The sequence below is a fragment of the Oncorhynchus mykiss genome, chromosome 6 (genome assembly GCF_057628025.1).
Source record: "Oncorhynchus mykiss isolate SJ-2025 chromosome 6, ASM5762802v1, whole genome shotgun sequence".
Lineage (NCBI taxonomy): Eukaryota > Metazoa > Chordata > Actinopteri > Salmoniformes > Salmonidae > Oncorhynchus > Oncorhynchus mykiss.
This window is the reverse complement of record NC_143027.1, coordinates 45,635,368-45,656,936: the sequence shown is the minus strand read 5'-3', so window position 1 is coordinate 45,656,936 and position 21,569 is coordinate 45,635,368. Positions and strand designations below refer to the sequence as shown.

At 42.5% G+C, this 21,569-nt stretch overlaps 1 protein-coding gene across 2 annotated transcripts in view; it reads left to right on the top strand.

Annotated features, from left to right (window-relative positions):
• The window catches only part of kremen1 (kringle containing transmembrane protein 1), a 113,502-nt gene that overhangs the window by 86,592 nt on the left and 5,341 nt on the right, over positions 1-21,569 (top strand). The window contains exons 4-9 of one of the 2 annotated variants that reach the window (XM_021606619.3): positions 2,539-2,663; positions 4,761-4,914; positions 5,762-5,871; positions 6,114-6,336; positions 18,523-18,747; positions 21,273-21,357. In XM_021606619.3, coding sequence (XP_021462294.1) covers positions 2,539-2,663; positions 4,761-4,914; positions 5,762-5,871; positions 6,114-6,336; positions 18,523-18,747; positions 21,273-21,357 — 922 coding nt within the window. The remainder of the gene's footprint in view (positions 1-2,538; positions 2,664-4,760; positions 4,915-5,761; positions 5,872-6,113; positions 6,337-18,522; positions 18,748-21,272; positions 21,358-21,569) is intronic. The other variant, XM_021606620.3, reaches the window with a different exon arrangement.

Below are 21,569 nucleotides of genomic sequence, written 5' to 3'. Positions count from 1 at the left end.
CCCTAAAATTTGCCTGGTTGGCACCTTAGGTTGATTTTCAACAGTCATATCACTGAGTTGTCCCTCAAACCAGCCCTGACAGTCAGATAAACCTCCCTGTTCTCTCTCTCTCTCTCTCTCTCTCTCTCTCTCTCTCTCTCTCGCTCTCTCTCTCTCTCTCTCTCTCTCTCTCTCTCTCTCTCTCTCTCTCTGGCATTGTTCTAGCTTGTGGCTAGATGACACAAATTCCAATTTGAGACAATAGCTTTGGGGTGGAATAGAAATGAGTTTGATATTGTGTTTTAATTTTGTTCTCTCTAATACGTTTTACCCATAAAACATTGAAATGTGAATAAAAGTAATACAACTTGAATCATAATGAGACAAAGGATTCTAAATCCGATTATTTGTATTAGTCCAGGCTTGAAGGTTTACCTGGAATATAATGCATTTTATTACTTACTTACACGGTGTTTAATGAATGCACGGTGGATTAGGGTGAAGAACACTCTATTTGTCTTCCAGAGAACAGAAAAGCTGTCTTTACATCTTTACAACCCAACACCCTGGATAGGGGCAGCCTCTCTCCTCTCTCCCAGACCATGTCCTCAGAAGTGTCCTTTCACAGCCCATGTATATTGCAGCAGAGGCTGTCTGCTGCTTATTTTTGACCTCTGACTCAATAGACCTTCTCTCTCCTCTCACGTCAATGTTTAAAGAGAGCCCCAGGCTGTTGTACTATGAGGTATTCTGGGGTCAACGCGTCCACTGTACCCACTTCTCTCTGTCTAGCACAGTTAGGGCGATAAATGCACGTACACTCAAGCATGCAGGCACACACGCACGCACGCACGCACGCACACACACACACCCTACAGCAGTGTTTCCCAACTCCAGTCCTCAAGTACCCCCAACAGTACATATTTTTTTGTTGTGGCCCCTGACAAGCACACCTGATCCTACTTGTCAACTAATCACCAAGCCCTTGACAAGTTGAATCAGGTGTTTTTGTCTGGGGCTACAACAAAAATGTGTGCTGTTAGGGGTACTTGAGGACCGGTTGGGAAACACTGCCCTACAGCACCCTCAGCGATAGCCAAGTAAAACTCAACTCCGCAATGTACTTCACAGCTCCGACATCACATAGAATACATTTTTTTAAATCAAAAACTACGTATTTCTTCACCCAAAGAATAGCACGCAATTACACAGGACATTACATTTTATTTGACGTTGGAGCTCCAGTCCACCCACTCTCGTCTCCGCTCAACTCCATTGCGTGAAATACATTGTGGAGTTGAGTTTTTCTCGGCTATCTCAGTAACAACCCTTGAAAGTACACTCTTACTGCCAGTTCCTGTCCCTCTCACGCACACGCATACGCACGCACAAACAAGCACAGCCAGTTTCACACACGCCACCTACCCTCTATGGCAGTGATACTTCCAGCTTGCCCGGATATCGACATACTCTAGATTCCAACCCCCTTTCACTGTGACTCAGACACCCTTCCTCTCCTCCCTCACCTCCTCCCTCTCTCCTCCCTCACTCCTCACCTCCTCCTCCTTTCTTCCAAGCCCAACTTTTTGTCTGGTGACAATTAACAAAACAATCTCAAACTGAAGCCAGCCAGAGAATTCTGGGGAGATGGCTTTTTTTTTTTTTTGGCGCAGCTCATCGTGTTTCATGGCGTTCCCAGTCCGCCGGAGTGTGTGTGTCTGCATCTGTGTGTGCGTGCGTGTGCATGCCTGCCTGTGAGTGTGCCTGTGCGTGTGGAGCCAGGCCAGCCATGTGGGGCCAGGCAAGCCATTGGAGAAGAAGTGTTAATCACACCTTATAAAACACAACACTATTCAACAGAGCCACATGACAGACCAGGTTACAGGAAACATACTGTATGATCTAATGATCTATTACAGAACTACAACCTAGGACTGGCTAGAACTGGCTCTGAGCTTAATCCTGCATATTCAAGGGTCCCTCAGGATTGGATCTGTCGACCAATGTTCTATATCTTCGTTGACGCCTGTTCTATGAGACACAGGTGGATTGTGGGATGTGTAGTCCCACACGACCACTGTTCTGGCATATGGCCTCATGGTAAATGATCCCTGGGATTGGTTGTTTCAAACAGGACTAATACACCACACAGGTGCATCATGGGGGAAAAGTGGAGGCAAGTGGGAGGAGCTATAGGAGGACGGGCTCATTGTAATGGCTGGAATGGAATCGATGGAACAGAGTCAAACATGTAGTTTCCTTATGTTTGATGTGTTTGATATCTTTCCATTGATTCCCTTCCAGCCACAATGACCCCATCCTCCTATAGCTCCTCCCACAAGCTTCCTCTGTGGGAAATACAGTGAATGTTTAATGCAATGTGTGATTTGACGTACAGAAGGGCCTCTTAAGAGGAACTACATCATATCACAACACATTGCAAATGCTTCATGGGAAATGTAGTGAATGCATAATGCAGTGTGTGCCTGTTAGTATTGAAGTGCCTATCGTTATGAAATACATGGCTAACCCCTGCTGTCTTCTCTGTGTTTTCTCCAGTGCCAGGTAACCTGGGCTGTTTCAAAGACAGTGGAGACCCTCCCACCCTGACAGGGAGCAGTGAGACCTCCAACAAACTCACCATCCAGAACTGCATCAGCTTCTGCCGCAAACAGAGATACAAGGTAAGAAAGTACAGAGATGGATGTGTCCCAAAAGTAATGCACTATAGGGACTATGATGCCTTTCAAGATTTGGTTCACCAACCTGTTTCATCTGCAGGAAGTCATCTTTGAGGGAAGAATGGCTGTCTGTTCTAGACACTGTATTTCTATATTTATGACCATAACTATCCTCCCATTTCAAATTAAATCAGTGACACATCAGATGATGAAACATCGCCGCCAGCTGTGAATGTACAGGCTCGATGGCCTTCTATTGTCTTGGGTACTGACCATGGGTGTAAACAATGGCAGGTGTTTATGTTCGGTGTGAACACGTCCAGTTGGCCCTGCGTCAGACCCAGCTCTCAGACGCTGTCTGCACTGATGAGCAGTGACAGTCAGCCCCCTCTGTGTGTGTGCGTGTGTCCCTCCAGTCCCGCTCCGCAGATGGCACTGACATTATGTGTCGGCAGCCTGAGACCATAACGTCTGTCCGTCCTCTGATTGTCATTGTCTCTAATACACATTTAAAACGCTGCATTGATGCTCTCTGACTTCACTATGACAAACAACCACATCCAACCATAAGTCAGTCAGACAGTAAGTCGGTGAATACGTCCCAAATGGCACCCTATTCCCTGGGGCGGCAGTTAGAGTGTTGGACTAGTAACCAGAAGGTTACAAGTTCAAACCCCTGAGCTGACAAGGTACAAATCTGTCGTTCTGCCCCTGAACAGGCAGTTCAGGCAGAACAGGCAACCCACTGTTCCTAGGCCGTCATTGAAAATAAGAATTTGTATTTAACTGACTTGCCTAGTTAAATAAAGGTAAAATAAATATAGTGCACTACTTTTGGCCAGGGCCCCACAAGGAATAGGGTGCCATTTGGGACACACCCAATGACTTGTGATTCAGTGATTCAGATGCCCCTTGCAAACAATTTTCTGCTCTGTCACCAGAGTTTGTCTTCCTTTCTCAAGTACATTTTCTTTTTCATCTGATAAATATGTAACACATTCACGTCGGTTCGGTTAGCGGCGGAGGAGTCTAGTTACATAAATTCCAGCTTCATGAGAAAATGTTCAGAATGAAGGGAAGTGATGCGGTACCTTCATATGAATTCATTTATGGGAAGAAAATGACACAATGGTCTTCTTTTAATGAGAGACAATGGCGCTCTTAGTCAGTGTTCTGCCTGCACACTGAGTACGACTGGTTTGGATCTGAATTCTGAAAGGAAAGGTCAAGATGATTGAAGAGGTTTGACTGAGTGTGTCCCAAATGGCAGCCTAGTGTTCCCTTTATAGTGCACTACTTTGCCCTGGTCAAACATAGTGCACTTTTAAGGGAAGAGGGTGCCATTTGGGAAGCATTCCGTGATTCTGTCTCTCATTCTAATACAGCCCAACGCAACATGGCTTTCGGAAATGTTTACTATGTTTTGACTAAGAGATGTAGGTTAAGTGGTCCGATGCTATTTCAGACTAGTTTATTTGAGCCCTACACTGAGGTCTTTGATGTGAGTTCGTACTCAACTAGTCACCCTCTAATTAATTACTGCTGACAGAGTGGGGATTTGTCCAACATTGCACCCTATTTCCTATGGAGTTGCACTACTTTTGACCAGGGCCCATAGGGCATATATATGTATATTAGGGAATAGGGTGCCATTTGGCACGCATGAAGGAGTGGTGACTGTTCTGTTTCTCCGAACGCACTGGACTCAAACCAACCACACCATATTATTATCATCAAACGCCTGATGGCTTTAGACACATAAATCACTTTATTTTAGGACAGAAAAACAGTCATTTTGGGGATTTTTATGGAATCATTCTGAAAGTATGCTTATTAACATACAATTTTATGATATAGTAGTATCTCTGATTAAGTTGTCTGACTCTACCATCCAGAGTTGGCTTAAGGAGGTTCAGCTCTCTCTAAATTCTGTTTCCTCTCAAGGTTTCTTTCTTTGCCTTCATCCAAAGGGTTTTATACTACTTTTTTTTAAGTTACCCTCTTGTGAAGCTTTAGACAAGTGCTAAACAAATAAAGTTTGATTTGAGCTTAACATTTGATGATCATTGATTGATTTGCATGTCTCTCTCTGTTCTGTAGCTAGCTGGGATGGAGTCGGGTTACGCCTGTTTCTGTGGCAACGACCTAGACCAGCATCACCATGGCAAAGCACCCAGTATGGAGTGCAACCATGTGTGTTTTGGTGACCACACCCAGCCCTGTGGAGGAGATGGATGGGTCATCATCTTCGACAGTGAGTAGGAGATCATTTGCTCTGGGTCGTATTCATTAGTGCACATCGCTGCAAACGATAGACATTATTTCCCGTGTGCAAACAATACAAACTATTCTTATTGGACATATTCAGGTAGTCCTTCACAGTTTTGGGCTGTTTTCTTCCATTTGGCTTTTAGTGAAAATGACCCTAGACTGGTCAGCCCTTTATAACATCTATGATGCTTCACCTAATATGTAAAAAGGGGAGTTTGCATTTTTTTTTTTTTTACACATAAGCTCCACCACACTGGCGATGGTGAATAATCCACAAACAATTGAATGGTTCTCTCAGAACCAACATTGGAAAGAAGTGAAACAACCGAACAGAATATGAAAGGATTGCATCACTCTCACCAACTCACTTTTTTGGAAGAGTCATGTGAACATAATGTTCTATCTCTCCCTCTGTTGTCGTAAAATGATTTGCTGATTTTTGGCAAAACAATGCCTGCTAAATCTCTTTCTAATAGGCTACACAAGCATATCGTTTATGGCAGACACACCTGCTAGATAATGAGACGCAGATTTCACAGCTGTAGTCAACACAATTACAACGATGATGAAATACTCCTTGTTCAGTCCAGTCTCATCTTTCCTCTCTGTGTTGAAAACTCTTCATTCCACTCTCTCTATCATTGAGAGAGTCTGTTGTATGTAGTTTCTATATGAAAAGGTCTCTTTGACAACTCTTGAGACATAGGAGTCAACGGGGTTAGTTATATAAGAGGGTGAAGTTGTATGAGAGACTTATAAAGTTGCAAATGCAAACTTCAATAACTGAACTGTTATTCGTTGAATCATCTTTCTCTGTTTCTCTCCTCCAGCTCGTGTTGGGGCGTGCGGGGGTAACTACTCTGCTCCCTCTGGGGTGGTCTACTCCCCTGACTTCCCTGATAAGTACGAGGCAGGGAGGGTCTGCTACTGGACTGTCCAGGTATTGTGTCTCGTTTCTTAGGTTGTGTATCAAATGGCACCCTATCCACTTTACAGTGCACTACTTTTGACCGGGGTCCAACTGTAATGTGTTATATTGGGGATAGGGTGTAATATAATGCACTACAGTTGGACCCTTTCTGTTTGTTGCCTATTGCCTAAAGCATCGTTGGCTTTCAGAAAGTAGTAAGTATCATGTATTATTAAGTACTATGTGTTTTTTTCTATTTGCATTATTATTAGGTACCTGGAGCCTCCATGATCCTGTTCAACTTCACCTTCTTCGACATCTCGGACCAGACAGACATGGTGGAAATGCTGGATGGCTATACCACCCAGGTGTTAGCACGGTTCGACGGTCGCAACTCGCCCCAGGACCTGGTCAACGTCACTGGAGACTTTGTCATCCTCTACTTCTACTCAGACCACACCAACCAAGCACAGGGCTTCTCTGTCACATACCAAGGTGGGTTTGCAATGGGATATATACAGTATACACACACACACACATATACAGAGCGCACCAAGCTAGCTGTCACATACCAAGTTAAGAGACCTGTAGACATGTCGTAGGTAAGGACTTCAGGAGGGGGTAAATTAGTACTGTCCCCAACCCTTGTTGCCAACATCACCCACACATACACTATATATACAAAAGTATGTGGACACCCCTTCAAATTAGTGGATTCGGCTATTTCAGCCACACCCGGTGCTGACAGGTGTATAAAATTGAGCACACAGCCATGCAATTTCCATAGACAAACATTGGCAGAAGAATGGCCTTACTGATGAGCTCAGTGACTTTCAACGTGGGACCGTCATAAGATGCCACCTTTCCAACAAGTCAATTCGTCAAATTTCTGCCCTGCTAGAGCTTCCCCGGTGAACTGTAAGTGCTGTTCTTGTTAAGTGGAAACGTCTAGGAGCAACATCGGCTCAGCAGCGAAGTGGTAGGCCACACAAGCTCACAGAACGGCACCGCCGAGTGCTGAAGTGTATAAAAAGCGTCTGTCTTTGGTTGCAACCCTCAATACTGAGTTCCAAACTGCCTCTGGAAGCAACGTCAGCACAAGAGCTGTTCATCAGGGCTTCATGAAATGGGTTTCCATGGCCAAGCAGCCACACCCAAGCCTAAGATCACCATGCGCAATGCCAAGTGTCGGCTGGAGTGGTGTAAAGCTCACCGCCATTGAACTTTGGAGCAGTTGAAATGCATTCTCTGGAGTGATAAATCACGCTTCACCATCTGGCAGTTCAACGGACGAATCTGGGTTTGGCGGAGGCCAGGAGAACACTACCTGCCCCAATGCATAGTGCCAACTATAAAGTTTGGTGGAGGAGGAATAAATGGCCTGGGGCTGTTTTACATGGTTCAGGCTAGGCCCCTTAGTTCCAGTGAAGGGAAATTTTAATGCTACAGCATACAAAGTCATTCTAGACGATTCTGTGCTTCCAACTTTGTGGCAACAGTTTGAGGCAGGCCCTTTCCTGTTCCAGCATGACAATGCCCCCGTTTACAAAGTGAGGTCCATGCAGAAATGGTTTGTCGAGATCGGTGTGGAAGAACTTGACTGGCTTGCACAGAGCCCTGACCTCAAACCCATCGAACACTTTTGGGATGAATTGGAACGCCGACTGCGAGCCAGGCCTAATCAACCCAACATCAGTGCCCGACCTCACTAAAGCTCTTATAGCTAATTGGAAGCAAGTCCCCGCAGCAATGTTCCAACATCTCATGGAAAGCCTTCCCAGAAGAGTGGAGGCTGTAATAGCAGCAAAGGGAGGACCGACTCCATATTAATGCCCATGATTTTGGAATGAGATGTTCGATGAGCAGTTGTCCAAATACTTTTGGTCATGTCGTGTAGGTTGTTTTGAGGTTGTCACAACAATTGTACAAAAACCAAGCAAATTGTTATAGTAGATATGAGAGATTACTGTAACAAGCTTTTCCATCGCCTTCGGCTTGGCTTGAATTATTTCAGCCCCATGCAGTGATTTGACTGAACCACAAACTCATCTCTCTCCGGGAGCCATAATTTGCATGAACAGGTGCAGGCTGACATCCTGCTATCCTGGTTCCATGGCAGGGTTTTGCATAGCAACCAAGCCGGATGGACACTGTTAAATCGACCAGACGAATGTGTTGTGGCTCTACTTAAAGCACACACACATAAACACAGACACGCAGGCACATGCACACACACACACACACATGCATGCGCCCAGCCACACCCTGAGGGTAAGAAAGGGAGACAGGCAGGGAAGTGCTGCCGGCGGTGGACCCTTTCTCTTATAATTTGCTAGCCAATGCCTCAACGCCGCAGGTGATATTGGTGTTGCGTATATTGAAATGTTTTGTTTTTCTAGGAACTCACCGTGAGACACACACTAATTCACAAGGTGCATGTCGTAGCATATTAAACATTGGCAGTGTGGGGGGATACTTTTCGGGATGGTAAAAATGTTCTGTGTTAACTTGAATGACTAACAAACAGATACAAAAAACATGTATGTAGAAAATATAAATAGCCGTCTTTGAAAACTAACAATCACCAAAATAAAAACTGCACGGTCAGGTAGAATAAAAAATTCTAAACATTTCACGTCATTGGGCTCCCATTGATTTTGTTATAATGTTTGAGTCACTCAGATAGCATAAGAACATGGCATAGAATTGCAGGAAATTAGTAGAGCTGGGAATTGCCAGGGACCTCACGATACGATATTATCATGATTATTAGGTGCCGATACGACATGTATTGCGATTCGATACCGCGATTTTATTGCGATTTGATGATTCAAACATATTGCTCACTACATGTCTGCTGCAAAGAGACAAGAAAGAGCATGAGAAAATTAGTTTAGATCATTCAGGGAAATAAAAGTGCTGAAAACATTTTTGGCTCACTATTTATGTAAAAAGAAGATGGAGAACTATAGGATGAAAAGTTTTGGCACAGGTACAACAGGCTAGCGCTAGAACATTTACAAATCAATACTTCCAAGTCAAATATCAATATAATATTGAACAAAAACTAAATTGCTATATGTAACTGTATAGATTTTTTCCCTTCCTTTTGTTTTTGGTCTTTGTCCTACTCACAAACCTCTGTTGGAAACAGGTCGGGTCGCGCGTCCGCCAAAAGGCCATTCTTTGCCTATCTCCCCTTCCAGAACAGCCTTGAGTTCAAATTTACACTTCACATTTCCATATCATAAAACGTATGTAATATACAGTGTCAATGTTTACTATGTTTGATGTACAGTAAAAAGATGACATGGTGTCATACCCTGTGTTGTTCTGAACAGAATGAGCCTGTTTTGTTTATTGTGAAGGAAATTCACTGTGGAGCACGCACCTGAATGCACGCATGATTATTTTCTATGCGCACCAAAATGACCATCTGTTTCTCTGAATTTCCATGTGAAAGCCAAACACTCCGTGCTTGACTTGGGCCGGAGCTATCTGGAGGACCGTACTGGCACCTCCAAATGTTGAGGAACTGCGTAACGGCTCCTCTATAAAACAAAGTAGCCTATCACCAGCCAGGATCAATCAAAAAAAGATTGATCAAAGCGGAATGAAGGCGGGATCTGCATGGAATAGCAATGGAGAGTGGGCATTCAGATCCTGATTCCACTTTCTTCAGTGTATGTCTACCAGTAGACTGTTCCGAGTTTGAGAATGCGCAGATTGAGAATGGGGCCAGCCTGAATGTTCAGGATGCGCTGTTCCAAGTTGTCAAATGAGGGTTCTTACGGTCATGAAAATCCTGAAAAAGTTATGGAATTTTTATATTGTGTTTTCCTTTTTAAGTATATGTCTATTTTTAAGTTATTTATCATATCAGCCATGATCAAAATTAGGCCTATCCTTCAGCATGTCTTTCTGTGTGTGCTGTGCATCATCTGTGTGTGTACCAGTGCAAGTGGGCGTTGCTCGAGGAGAGAGAGGGAGCCCAGCTAGCACACAACATTCTGAGAAGCATATGTTTCTTTAAGCTTGGTGAGAGCGTGGTTGTCCTATGGTTAGTTTGCATACAACCTTCCCACAAAGTTCTGGGAATGGTGCAGATAAGTTGCTTAGCATTGGGACTTTCTCAGCACATTTAAGGAACTTGACAAAATCATGTTATTTCTTGGTATTTCATTACTTTAACAGAACGTTTCTTAAAAGTTCAAACATGGTTACATTTAATTACATTTTTGGTAATGTTCTAGGAATGTTCTTCAACTGGTTTGACATTGGGAATGTTCTCAAATAGTTCAGAGAACGTTAAGAAACAATGTTCTCCTCTGGGAATTTCAGTACTTCAGCCTAACGTTTTCTGCAGGTTTCCTCGTGGTTCTAGTTGAAGTCATATTCTCAGAATATTAAGGAAATGTTCCATAAAAACCACAAGAAAACATTAGTAACGTTGAAAGAACGTTCTAATAAAGTTATTGAAAAACACATACATTCCGTTCTCAGCATCAACAAAACTCTCACTATCCACTATCTTGTTAAGTGTGTTCAGGTGTGTTGGCCAAGCCCACTAATTGGCCTCACATTATATTAATGAGTGCTTGTTTCCTTTGAAATGGGGTCAGTTTGAATAGACTAAAATGAACAGCTTTGTATGAGTTAAAAAAATAAATAATACATTGCTTGTTAGCTCCAACCTGGTGGACTAATCCCATGGATCGAAAACAGAAGATCATAGGTTTGAATCTCACTGACGGCTTGTCACAATAAAAAAATACCTGTGTTTGCATGATAATGCTTAAGCAAATTAATTTCTAAATGTTCCATCTGTGCTTGGAGTTCAAAACAGTTAACCTAAGCTAGCAGTCTTATTAAAACAACAAATATGGCGAAAAGTACAGTAAATATAAAATCAACATTGTAATGTTTGGATTCAGTCTTCTGTCAGGTGAACTGTTGTGTCCTCAAATTTGGTCAAATAATTTTCCTATAATCTCCAGACGTTTCCATTTCAGTTGCTACCATGCTTCTGCATAAAAAATGTATTCTGTAAGAAACAATTCAATTTAGCCCTATCCATATAGGCCAATTCCTATAAGGTTAACAGATCACAGGAGTGTCACAATATTCTTTGCCAGCTCTTGTCTCTGTGTTAGGAAAAACTTCAACAAAAGGAACGTTTTATACGGCTAAGAATTAGCTTTGTCTCTTTTTCTCCTCGAGGTCTCTTTGTAGCTAGCATCCGGAACCTGCTGGCTACAGATACTTGGCTAGCTTAACTGCAAGGTTTCGCTAACCAGGCTAGTTCACTATCCTACCCTATATTTTCTACCTGCAAGGGAAGAATTTCTAATCTTTCTCTCGGTAGAGAGATACGCTTTGTCCGTCGCAAGACTAACTTAGCGCTAGCTTCCTCCTGCTAACTAGCTAGTTCAGTACCCCACTTGGCGAACGATAGCTACGTTCACTTGGTTAAGAGGTTAGCTTTTCCCAGCTAACATTGTGCTAACTAGCCTAGCTGGCAGCCAACACACTGCTAGTTAGCTGTGTTTTTTATTTTGTTCTGGGATTAGCTTTCCCATCAGTGCTATGGAAGAAGCTAACCCTGCCTCAGGGGATCCGAGCACCAAGCTAGTTTGACAGCATTGAGATTGCTCCCAGCGGATTCCCTTGGAGGGAGTGGGGGCATCTGACCTAGGGGAACGCCCCAGCAGCAGAAAAGTGCAGTGGACAGTTACACTCTGTGTTCTGCGCTGGTACCTTCTTGGGTGGAGCACAGTGGACGTCAATGTGCTACTGGTGAGTGCCTCCCCATGTGCTGCTCACTGAGAGAGTAGAAAACCAGCATGCATCCGCAGTCAAGTCTGGGACCCTATCCACTGTTACCAAGTGCTACAGACTGCAGTTCGCTATGAGACCTCTTGCCTTCAATGGCATTCTGGAATCAGATGAACCGTGACTTGGCTCGCATACTAAAGCAGGAAATCTCCTCTCTTCTATTCAAATTGAATATCAGAGCGATAGCAGAGGAAGAGAGACATTGAGCCTTCTACTCCTGGTACTTTCTGGTTGACAAAAAGGGGAGAGATTTGCCCCATTCTGGACCTACAGGTCCTCTACAGTTATCTGAGGAATTTTGCGTTTCGTTTGCGCACACCGAACGTGCTGTCTCGTTCTATTCGTCCAGGCGACTGGGTCACATCAGTTGAACCGCGTACTTCCAGATAAGCATCCACACAAGGTTTCTAAGGATTGCCAAGGCAAAGCCTATGAATAACTTGTTCTCCCGTTCGGGCTAGCGCTTCCCGGACATTCACCAAGTGTGTGGAGGCGCTCACAAGTCCGTCAGAAACGAGGGGCTGAGGGTATCCGCCTACATAGATGATAACCTGCTCTGCTCCCCTTCCCGGGAGCAAGCGGGGCGAGATGTTACCTCCTTGGTAACCCACCTTTCCGGGCTCGGGTTTCCAAATCAATCAGATAAAAGTTTTTTGTACTGACACAGAGAATATAGAATCAGTATCATCCAACGCTGTTGGAAGGCCGCATCGCCTCATTCCGACAGTGCCTATCCCTATTAAACAGGAGGCACACGGCCATGTTCTGAATACGCCTCCGGTTACTGGAGTTAATGGACTCCACTATCTCAGTGGTCCCACATGGCCTACTGAGGATGAGAAGTTTCAAACGCTGGGTTTTATCCCTATGTCTGTGCACTCAAAATCAGAGTGACTCACATCTTTCTGGAAATGGAGGGGCCCCTCGATCTTCACATTCGGCACCACTCTGAAAGTGGAGGAAGGTGATGACGACAGACGCATCACTCATGGGTTGGGGCGAAGTTTATGAGGGCCAGGCAGTTAACTGAGTGTGGACCACACAACTCTGTCTTGCCCATATCAATTACCTAGAATTTCTGACAGTGTTCCTCTTTTGAAACACTTTCTGCCCTTCCTTCGGTATTGTCACGGCCTTGTCAGGACAGACGGCCTACATCAACAATCAGGGATCATCATCATCAACAATAATTTTAAGGCACATGTTCCTTAAAATTCCATATGGCATAGCCAGATCAGGGCCTAACATAAGGACAACTCAGAGTATGCTATTCTGTTCTTCTGAAATAGACTACATTTTCTTCGTATCATGTTTCTTTATTGTGATGGTGTAAGCTATGTTACATGGATTTATTAGACTTTTCTCAAATGTAGATGTTCCAAATGCCTGCATCAGTGGCGTGTCAGCGATGTGTGGAAGCCAGGAGATGCTAAAGGTGTTTATGTTAATTCATGGTCAATTACTATGAGACCGGAAGTTATTTGCTTGACAATCACCGGCTGACAAAATGTCATGACTACCACAGCCATAGTTGGTACACCCTTGGCCAAAGGCGCACCGCTCTCTGCATTTCCCCCTATGCGCCTCACATTCCCCACTCTAGCCATCGTCCCTCATCCTGGTAGCACCCACATGGCCGGGCAAGCTCTGTTTAACAGAGATTATTCTCTTGCTTTATGACGAGCCCTGGCAACTCCCATTATCTCCTGACCCAGGCAAACTGGCCCTATGGGTCTGGCCCGTGAGGTTAAATCTGGACAAGACTAGTCTGCCTCTCAGAGCCATTGAGACAATCCAGAGCCCCTTCTACATGCTCACTTTACAGAAATAAGTGGTGCATCTTTGAGAAGTGGTGTGACCAAAAACAAATAATTCCTTACCAATGTTTTGTGTCAGAGGTTTTATACTTCATGCAAGGCCTTCTGGCTTTCTCCACGGTTAAGTTCTACTTAACCGCTTTCTCAGTTTGTCAAATAGGCCTTAATAACAGCGCAGTGGACAAGCACCCTCTCTAGTGCCGTTTCAAGAAAGGGTGCGCCGCTTATGTCTGTATCCAAGCCTGTAGCCCCGCCTTGGGATCTTTCTACTGTGCTTGAGGCTTTGAGATGCTGGAGAATGTAGGGATGAAGTATCTCTGTCTCAAGCCCTCTTTATTCGTAGCCCTTGCTTCCTCAAAGCGAGTGAGTGAACGACATTCACTGTCAGTTCAACATTCCTGCCTACTATTTGTCCCGGGTTTTACCAAGGTAACCTTATTGCATAACCCCACCTTTATGCCAAAAGGTCAGCGACAGTTACAATTGTCTCACCTTGAAGCTTATGGCTTTCCACCTACCGCCTTTCTCTTCTGCAGAGGAAGATCGTCTCCACCGTTTGTGTCCAGTGCGTGCTATACTCATGTATTAGGATAGAACGAGAGCTTTACGCAAGAGCGACCAGCTCTTTGTGTCTTGTACACCCCCCTTCTCTCGTCAATGGCTGTCACATTGGATAGTGGATGCTATTATACTAGCTTATAATAGCACGGGTTTACAGTCTCTGGAGGGCATGAGGGCTCATTCCACCAGAGGTACAGTATGGCTACCTCTTGGGCTCTCCTTGCAGGAGATCTGTAACGCGGCATGTCGGGCATCCCCTCATGAGGTTCTACCGACTGGAAGTCACGGCACCTTCTCTGGTGCATACTGTTCTCAGTATCGGGGTCTCTGAGGGGTAGTCTGGAAACTAGTGTTCGGAGAGCGTGCCTACGTTACGGGAGTTTCATACATCTCATATGTGAGACGTCTAAACAAATAATTGAAAGAGAACTCCGTTATTTGAGTTTTCTGCAAACAGGCACGTTCCCACATGAGTCGACTCACTCATAATATTAGAGAACCGGGGTTATGTAAATAACCTTGAGATGTTTTGTTTGTCACTGGTATCGTATATCTTTATATATCATTCATACATCATTCTCCCCATCCTTAACATCATTGTATACAACAGAGTGCACCACCTCCTAGGGATCCCAATCTGAACCCAGTCTTATATTACACACTCATCATAATGGAATGGAAGTATTTATGTATAAATAGCAGTTCTCTGTTTAGACCAAACTCTTGTAAACACCCCACTATTGTTTCAGTTCCATTTCCTTAAGGCATCAGCACTCAGCACAACTCTCTCTGAATTAGTTAGTATTGTTGACATTAAAGCGAAGAGCTTACAGGGCTGGGAGGCACGCACACAATCACAGACATACACACATACACACACACACACACAATCACAGACACACACAGACACAGACTGTCCTAACCTTTTCTCATTTTGTTCAACTAAAAACAATATTCTTAGGTCAGAGTCTGACCCCCAGACTTGCAGCCAATTCCCTTCTGGTCATGTCTCAATTCTGACTTCCCCTGTTTCAGACTGCACATCAGAAACAGAAGTTGTTGAAATGAAAATACAATATTATGAGACATGTTATAAGAAAAGGTCAGATAAGTAAATTGTTTTTTTCCCCCTGCTGAGCTGGGAGGAGAAACGGATGGGGAAAGAGAGAAAGAGAGATTCTCTCTTGAGGTTAAGCTGGATGTTAGTTCATCCATACAGTGCTGAGTGGTGCGATGTTAATTTCCTTCTCAGATGAGGATAAACGCTCTTAGATGACGTCTGAGGAATTTCCTGCCGAACCGAGGTTTGAAGCAATGGCAGCACTGCATTCTGTTGTATCAAATGGAGAACATGTGGGAAAAATCCCAGTCAAGTTGAGTTATGTCAGACAAAAACCTTTAATCCTAGTAAAGATTTAGGCCACCATTTATGGTAGGGATAAGGGATTATAATAACATGTTTTGATAATTTCATAAATGAACCTTGTTAATTTAGACAAAGTCTTAGCTCAGGGGTTGGCAGTAATTTTGGTCCTGGGGCCACACTGAGATTTCAAAATTCAGTGGAGGGTCGCACTTATTTATTTTTATCAAACTTGTAGACCAGCTGATCTGACACTGTTATGGTGTCAAACCGTCTGGATACAAGACAGCGGAAATGGCATAGGAAATCATATTTATTTGTGTCGACCCAATGAAGTAACACCCTATCAGTGAAATGTAAATAAGGAAAAAGGAAGAATATGGCAACCAAAATAAAATGATTTGACTCAAAATGTAGCCTATGTCAATTAAAATGATTTAGTTAACACGTTTAATTGTAGACAATTCAGCCAATTATGGCTACATCGAGGCTACTCTTCTGAGAAAATACATGTATAGAAGACCAACTTTTAATGAATTACCACATTGTAAATTAAAGTGATATGGATTGCAGCAACATGTGTGACATACAATTGAAATATCATTATCAAACCAAGCCCTTTGTATTTGTTTCTTTGGATAACGACTTCCAAATAATAAATTCATCTCCACACCAAATTTCCTTCCAATTCAGATATTGTTTCTTCAATAAAGTACAATATGCCGCAGCCGGCCTAATGGCCTAATTACTGTAGTCCTGTACGAAAATATACATTTTACTATTGAGTGTTGTACCCGCAAAACACTGGCAGCGTCATTAAATAGTACCTGCAAATCACCAGTCTCAACGTCAACAGTGAAGAGGCGACTCTGGGATGCTGGCCTTCTAGGCAGAGTTCCTCTGTCCAGTGTCTGTGTTCTTTTGCCCATCTTAATCTTTTATTTTTAATAGCCAGTCTGAGATATGGATTTTTCTTTGCAACTCTGCCTAGAAGGCCAGCATCCCGGAGTCACCTCTTCACTGTTGACGTTGAGACTGGTGTTTTGCGGATACTATTTAATGAAGCTGCCAGTGTTTTGTGGGTACTATTTAATGAAGCTGCCAGTTAGCGTCTGTTTCTGAAACTAGACACTCTAATGTACTTGTCCTCTTGTTCAGTTGTGCACCGGGGCCTCCCACTCCTCTTTCTATTCTGGTTAGAGACAGTTTGCGCTGTTCTGTGAAGGGAGTAGTACACAGAGTTGTATGAGATCTTCAGTTTCTTGGCAATTTCTCGCATGGAATAGCCTTCATTTCTCAGAACAAGAACAGACTGACGAGTTTCAGAAGAAAGTTATTTGTTTCTGGCCATTTTGAGCCTGTAATCGAACCCACAAATGCTGATGCTCCAGATACCTAACTAGTCTAAAGAAGGCCAGTTTTATTGCTTCTTTAAGCAGAACAAAAGTTTTCAACTGCGCTAACATAATTGCAAACTATTTTCTAATGATCAATTTGCCTTTTAAAATAATAAACTGGGATTAGCTAACACAACGTGCCATTGGAGTGATGGTTGCTGAAAATGGGCCTCTGTACGCCTATGCAGATATTTCATAGAAAATCAGCAACAGTAGTCATTTAACAACGTATTTCTGATCAAGTTGATGTTATTTTAATGGACATAAAATGTGCTTTTCTTTAAAAAATAAGGACATTTCTAAGTGACCCAAAACTTTTTAACATTTTTTTTTGTTCGTTTTTTTCAAGTGATTAAAATGATTGGTTATATGGCTGCAATCCCAATACCGGGATCGATATGACAACTACCAGTGAAAATAGAGAGCGCCAAATTCAAACCACAAATCTCATAATTACAATTCCTAAAACATACATGTGTTTTATATAATTTTAAAGGTAATCTTGTTGTTAATCCCACCAAAGTGTCCGATTTCAAATAGGCTTTTCAGCGAAAGCACTACAAACGATTATGTTAGATCTCCACCAAACCACAATAAGCACAGCCATTTTCCAGCGAAATATAGCATTCACAAAAAGCAGAAATAAAGATACAATTAATCACTAACCTTGAATTATCTTCATCAGATGCACTCATAGGACTTCATGTTACACAATACATGCATGTTTTGTTTGATAAAGCTCATATTTATATTTAAAAAATCTGAGTTTACATTGGTTTATTAGATTCACTAGTTCCAAAAACATCAAGTGATTTTGCATAGCCACATCGTTTCAACATAAATACTCATCATAAATAGATGATAATACAGGTTATACACATGCCATATGAGTTCTGTTATACTCACAGACATAATTCAAACAGTTTTAGAAATAGAAACTTAGAAACTTCAGAGTGTTTTCTATCCAATACTAATAATAATATGCATATATTAGTAACTGAGACTGAGGAGCTGGCCGTTTACAATGGGCACCTTTTCATCCAAGCTACTCAATACTGCCCCTGCAGCCATAAAAAGTTAAAAACACAATGATATATTATTTGTGCAACTTTAAATAACTTCATTACTATTATTAGAATACAATATAATTTGATTCATAACACAATGCAATCACGATTTAGTTTAAAATGTCAAATGGAATATTTCCTTTTGCCCTCTTGATAAGAAATGACCATATTCGATTCAGACAAGTAAAATCATTTATGGATAACATTAATTGGAAACATGGTGTAGGAAAAAGTATTCCTACACCATAGATTTGCATAGGGTAGGCTACATTTACATAGTAGATTTGCTGTGGTAAACGAGGGCATTAAATACTTTATTTTAGTTCTGCGGAATGATTGTCAAATAGATAAATCGTCCTTAGTCAAGTAGTATTGCCAGATCAAATTGTTCCGATGATAATACCCAGTAGAGGGCTTTTTTGTGCTAATTTTGGTTGCAATGAGGACTAAAGGATAAACCCGACATCCGCGTTGAGGAGCAGTAAATCGGTGGCCAATGCTGCTTGCAATTGAGATCAGCTGCTTTGGTGAATGTATCATGTATTGATGGTTTGACAAGAGATCATCTGCCAATAATCTACAGGCCAATCTTCGTTGCAATAGGCCCATGGAAACATTTGATTTGTTGTTGTTTGTTTCAGCGCTGAGAGGCCTGGACACCAGACCTATGGATGAGGATGAGAAGGAAGATGAGGACACTAGTACAGTGAAGCCTCTGCTTAACGGCGTAACGGAGAAGTCTAACGGGAGCGATAACGGACGTTCCTCTCAAATCCTCTATGTGATAACGTCCAGTCCCGGTAAACCAGACCACAACATGCCAGGTCAGTGGGCCGGACCCAACGGGACCAACGGACACACCTCTAGTATGTAGATACCAATATTGTTGTTTTCTATCTATCACTTACCAGCATCATATCTTTCTATTTCTCTGGGTTTCTAATGGAGCTTTCTACTATGACTCACCTCTATTGATACCGACGTTGCAACGTCCTACCTCTCCGTCTCTCAGTTACTACTTGTTTCTTTTTTTGTACCGTTGGTACTGTTTTTTTACCGTTCTGGGGTTTCTCTTATGTGTAACCAACATTTTACCTTTCTGGGGTTTCTCTCATGTGTAACCAACATTTTACCTTTCTGGGGTTTCTCTCATGTGTAACCAACATTGTACTTTTCTGGGCTTTCTCTCATGTGTAACCAACATTGTACTTTTCTGGGCTTTCTCTCATGTGTAACCAACAGCGTACCTGTCTGCATCTGTGGTCTCACACTGGTTTTGATTGGTCAAAAACTGTATGTTTTACAAAAAAGGTGTGAGACCTGTTTTGTTATATGAATATATAGTGAACAAAAATATAAATGCAACATGCAACAACTTCTAAGATTTTACTGAGTTACAGTTCATATTAGGATATCAGTCAATTAAAATACATTCATTAGGCCATAATCTATGGATTTCACATGACTGGGCAAGGGTGCAGCCATTGGTGGGCCTAGGAAAACATAGGCCCACCCATTTGGGAGCCAGGACCACTCACTGGGGAGCCAGGACCACAAAATAGCTTTATTACAGACAGAAATACTCCTCAGCACCCTCTCAGATGATACTGCAGGTGAAGAAGCCAGATGTGGAGGTCCTGGGCTGACGTGGTCTGTGGTTGTGAGGCCGGTTGGACGTACTGCCAAATTCTCTAAAACGACTTTGGAGGGGGCCTATGGTAGAGGAATGAACATTAAAAACAGCTTTGTTTGACATTCCTGCAGTCGGCATGCCAATTGCACGCTCCCTCAAAACTTGAGATATCTGTGGTATTGTGTTGTGTGACAAAACTTTACATTTTAGAGTGGCCTTTTATTGTCCCCAGCACAAGGTGCACCTGTGTAATGATCATGCCGTTTAATCAGATTATTGATATGCCACACCTATCAGGTGAATGGATTATCTTGGCAAGGAGAAATGCTCACTAACATGGAGGTAAACACATTTGTTTAAGCTTTGTGTGCATATGGAACATTTCCGGGATCTTTTATTTTCAGCCCATGAGACACTTTAAATGTTGCGTGCATATTTTTGTTCAGTATATATTAAAATAAAAAGCATGAGCTGGCGCACACCCAGAGAAAAGGATTTAGTGTAGAGGTGCTGACTAACGGTGAATAAACTGTCAGCTATGAAAACAAAGAGAGTCGCACACTCCACATGTATAACCTCCCAGTCATTTATTGGGCATTAAGGTTGAACCAAAAGATTACATGTAACAAAAACATTTAATGAAATTGGAAATATTTTAATATATAGGTGATATTAAATGAAACAATTTATGTTGACGCTAATGTTAAGAAAGGAATAATATATTCAATATGCTGTGTGCTATTGTCTTTCAACAGTTTCGCTCAATTCATTCTGATCAAGATAGCAATTACGAAACACCCCTCACTATTGACATTGGTTGCACTAGTTGTCTACATAACCTGGTTCAAGCATTGATGACATTACCCTGAGGAAGGCACAGTGATGCCGAAACATTGGTGTTTTTTCCCCCAGTAAATTACTGGGAGGTTATACTTTGACCTTATAGCTTGCTGTTAAGTAACAGATGCACCAATAACGTAGGTACTAATATTTTACCATCTGAATCGGTTGTGACAAAGGCCTTTAGGCTAACGTGTGCCTGTAGATCAAGCCTTACACTGAGTGTCCTCTTTCCCGACATAGACTGACCAGGTGAAAGCTATGGTCCCTTAATGATGTCACCTGTTAAATCCACTTCAATCAGTGTAGATGAAGGGGAGGCGACAGTTTAAACAAAGAGTTTTATGCCTTGAGACAATTGAGACATGTTATTGTGTATGTGTACCATTCAGAGGGTGAATGGGCAAGACAAAATATTGAAGTGCCTTTGAACAGGGTATGGTAGTAGGTGCCAGGCGCACCGGTTTGAGTGTGTCAAGAACTGCAACGCTGCTGGGTTTTTTACTCTCAACAGTTTCCCATGTGCATCAAGAATAGTCAACCACCCAAAGGACATCCAGCCAATTTGACACAACTGTGGAAAGCATTGGAGTCAACATGGACCAGCCTCCCTGTGGAAGGCTTTCGACACCTTTTAGAGTCCATAACCCCAACGAATTGAGGCTGTTCTGAGGTCAAAATGGGGTGCAACTCAATATTAGGAAGGTGTTCTTAATGTTTTGTACACTCAGTGTATAGTACTGTACAAATATGATGTAGATATTCCAGACTGTTTTTAGTTTATAGATCCCTTTTATCTCTATCCGATCAGGTTTCTCCATGCCTGTCTGAGAGTCTACTCAAAATGCATAGGGTGCTTCTTAACTGGTATGTTTTCTTCTAAACTGTCTGATTTCAATTGTGTTTCTGTGTTGACAGTGTGGACCATCTACGCCCTAGCTGCACTCCTGACTCTGACAGTCATAGCCATGGTGGCTAAACTACTACTGCATATTACAGTGAAGTAGGTATTACATTTTACAGTTTGATGTAAATTATGGACAATGAAGTTTTATTGTACTAATGCCTCGAAAGTATAATCAAAGTGTAGTTTATTGTATCTAATATATTTTTAACACTGTGAGAGCCCCAGACAGTGGAATATGTAACCTAATGTTACTGTTCTCTCTTGCCATATCTATTTCTTTCTTATCTCCCCCCCTCATCCCTTGTCTC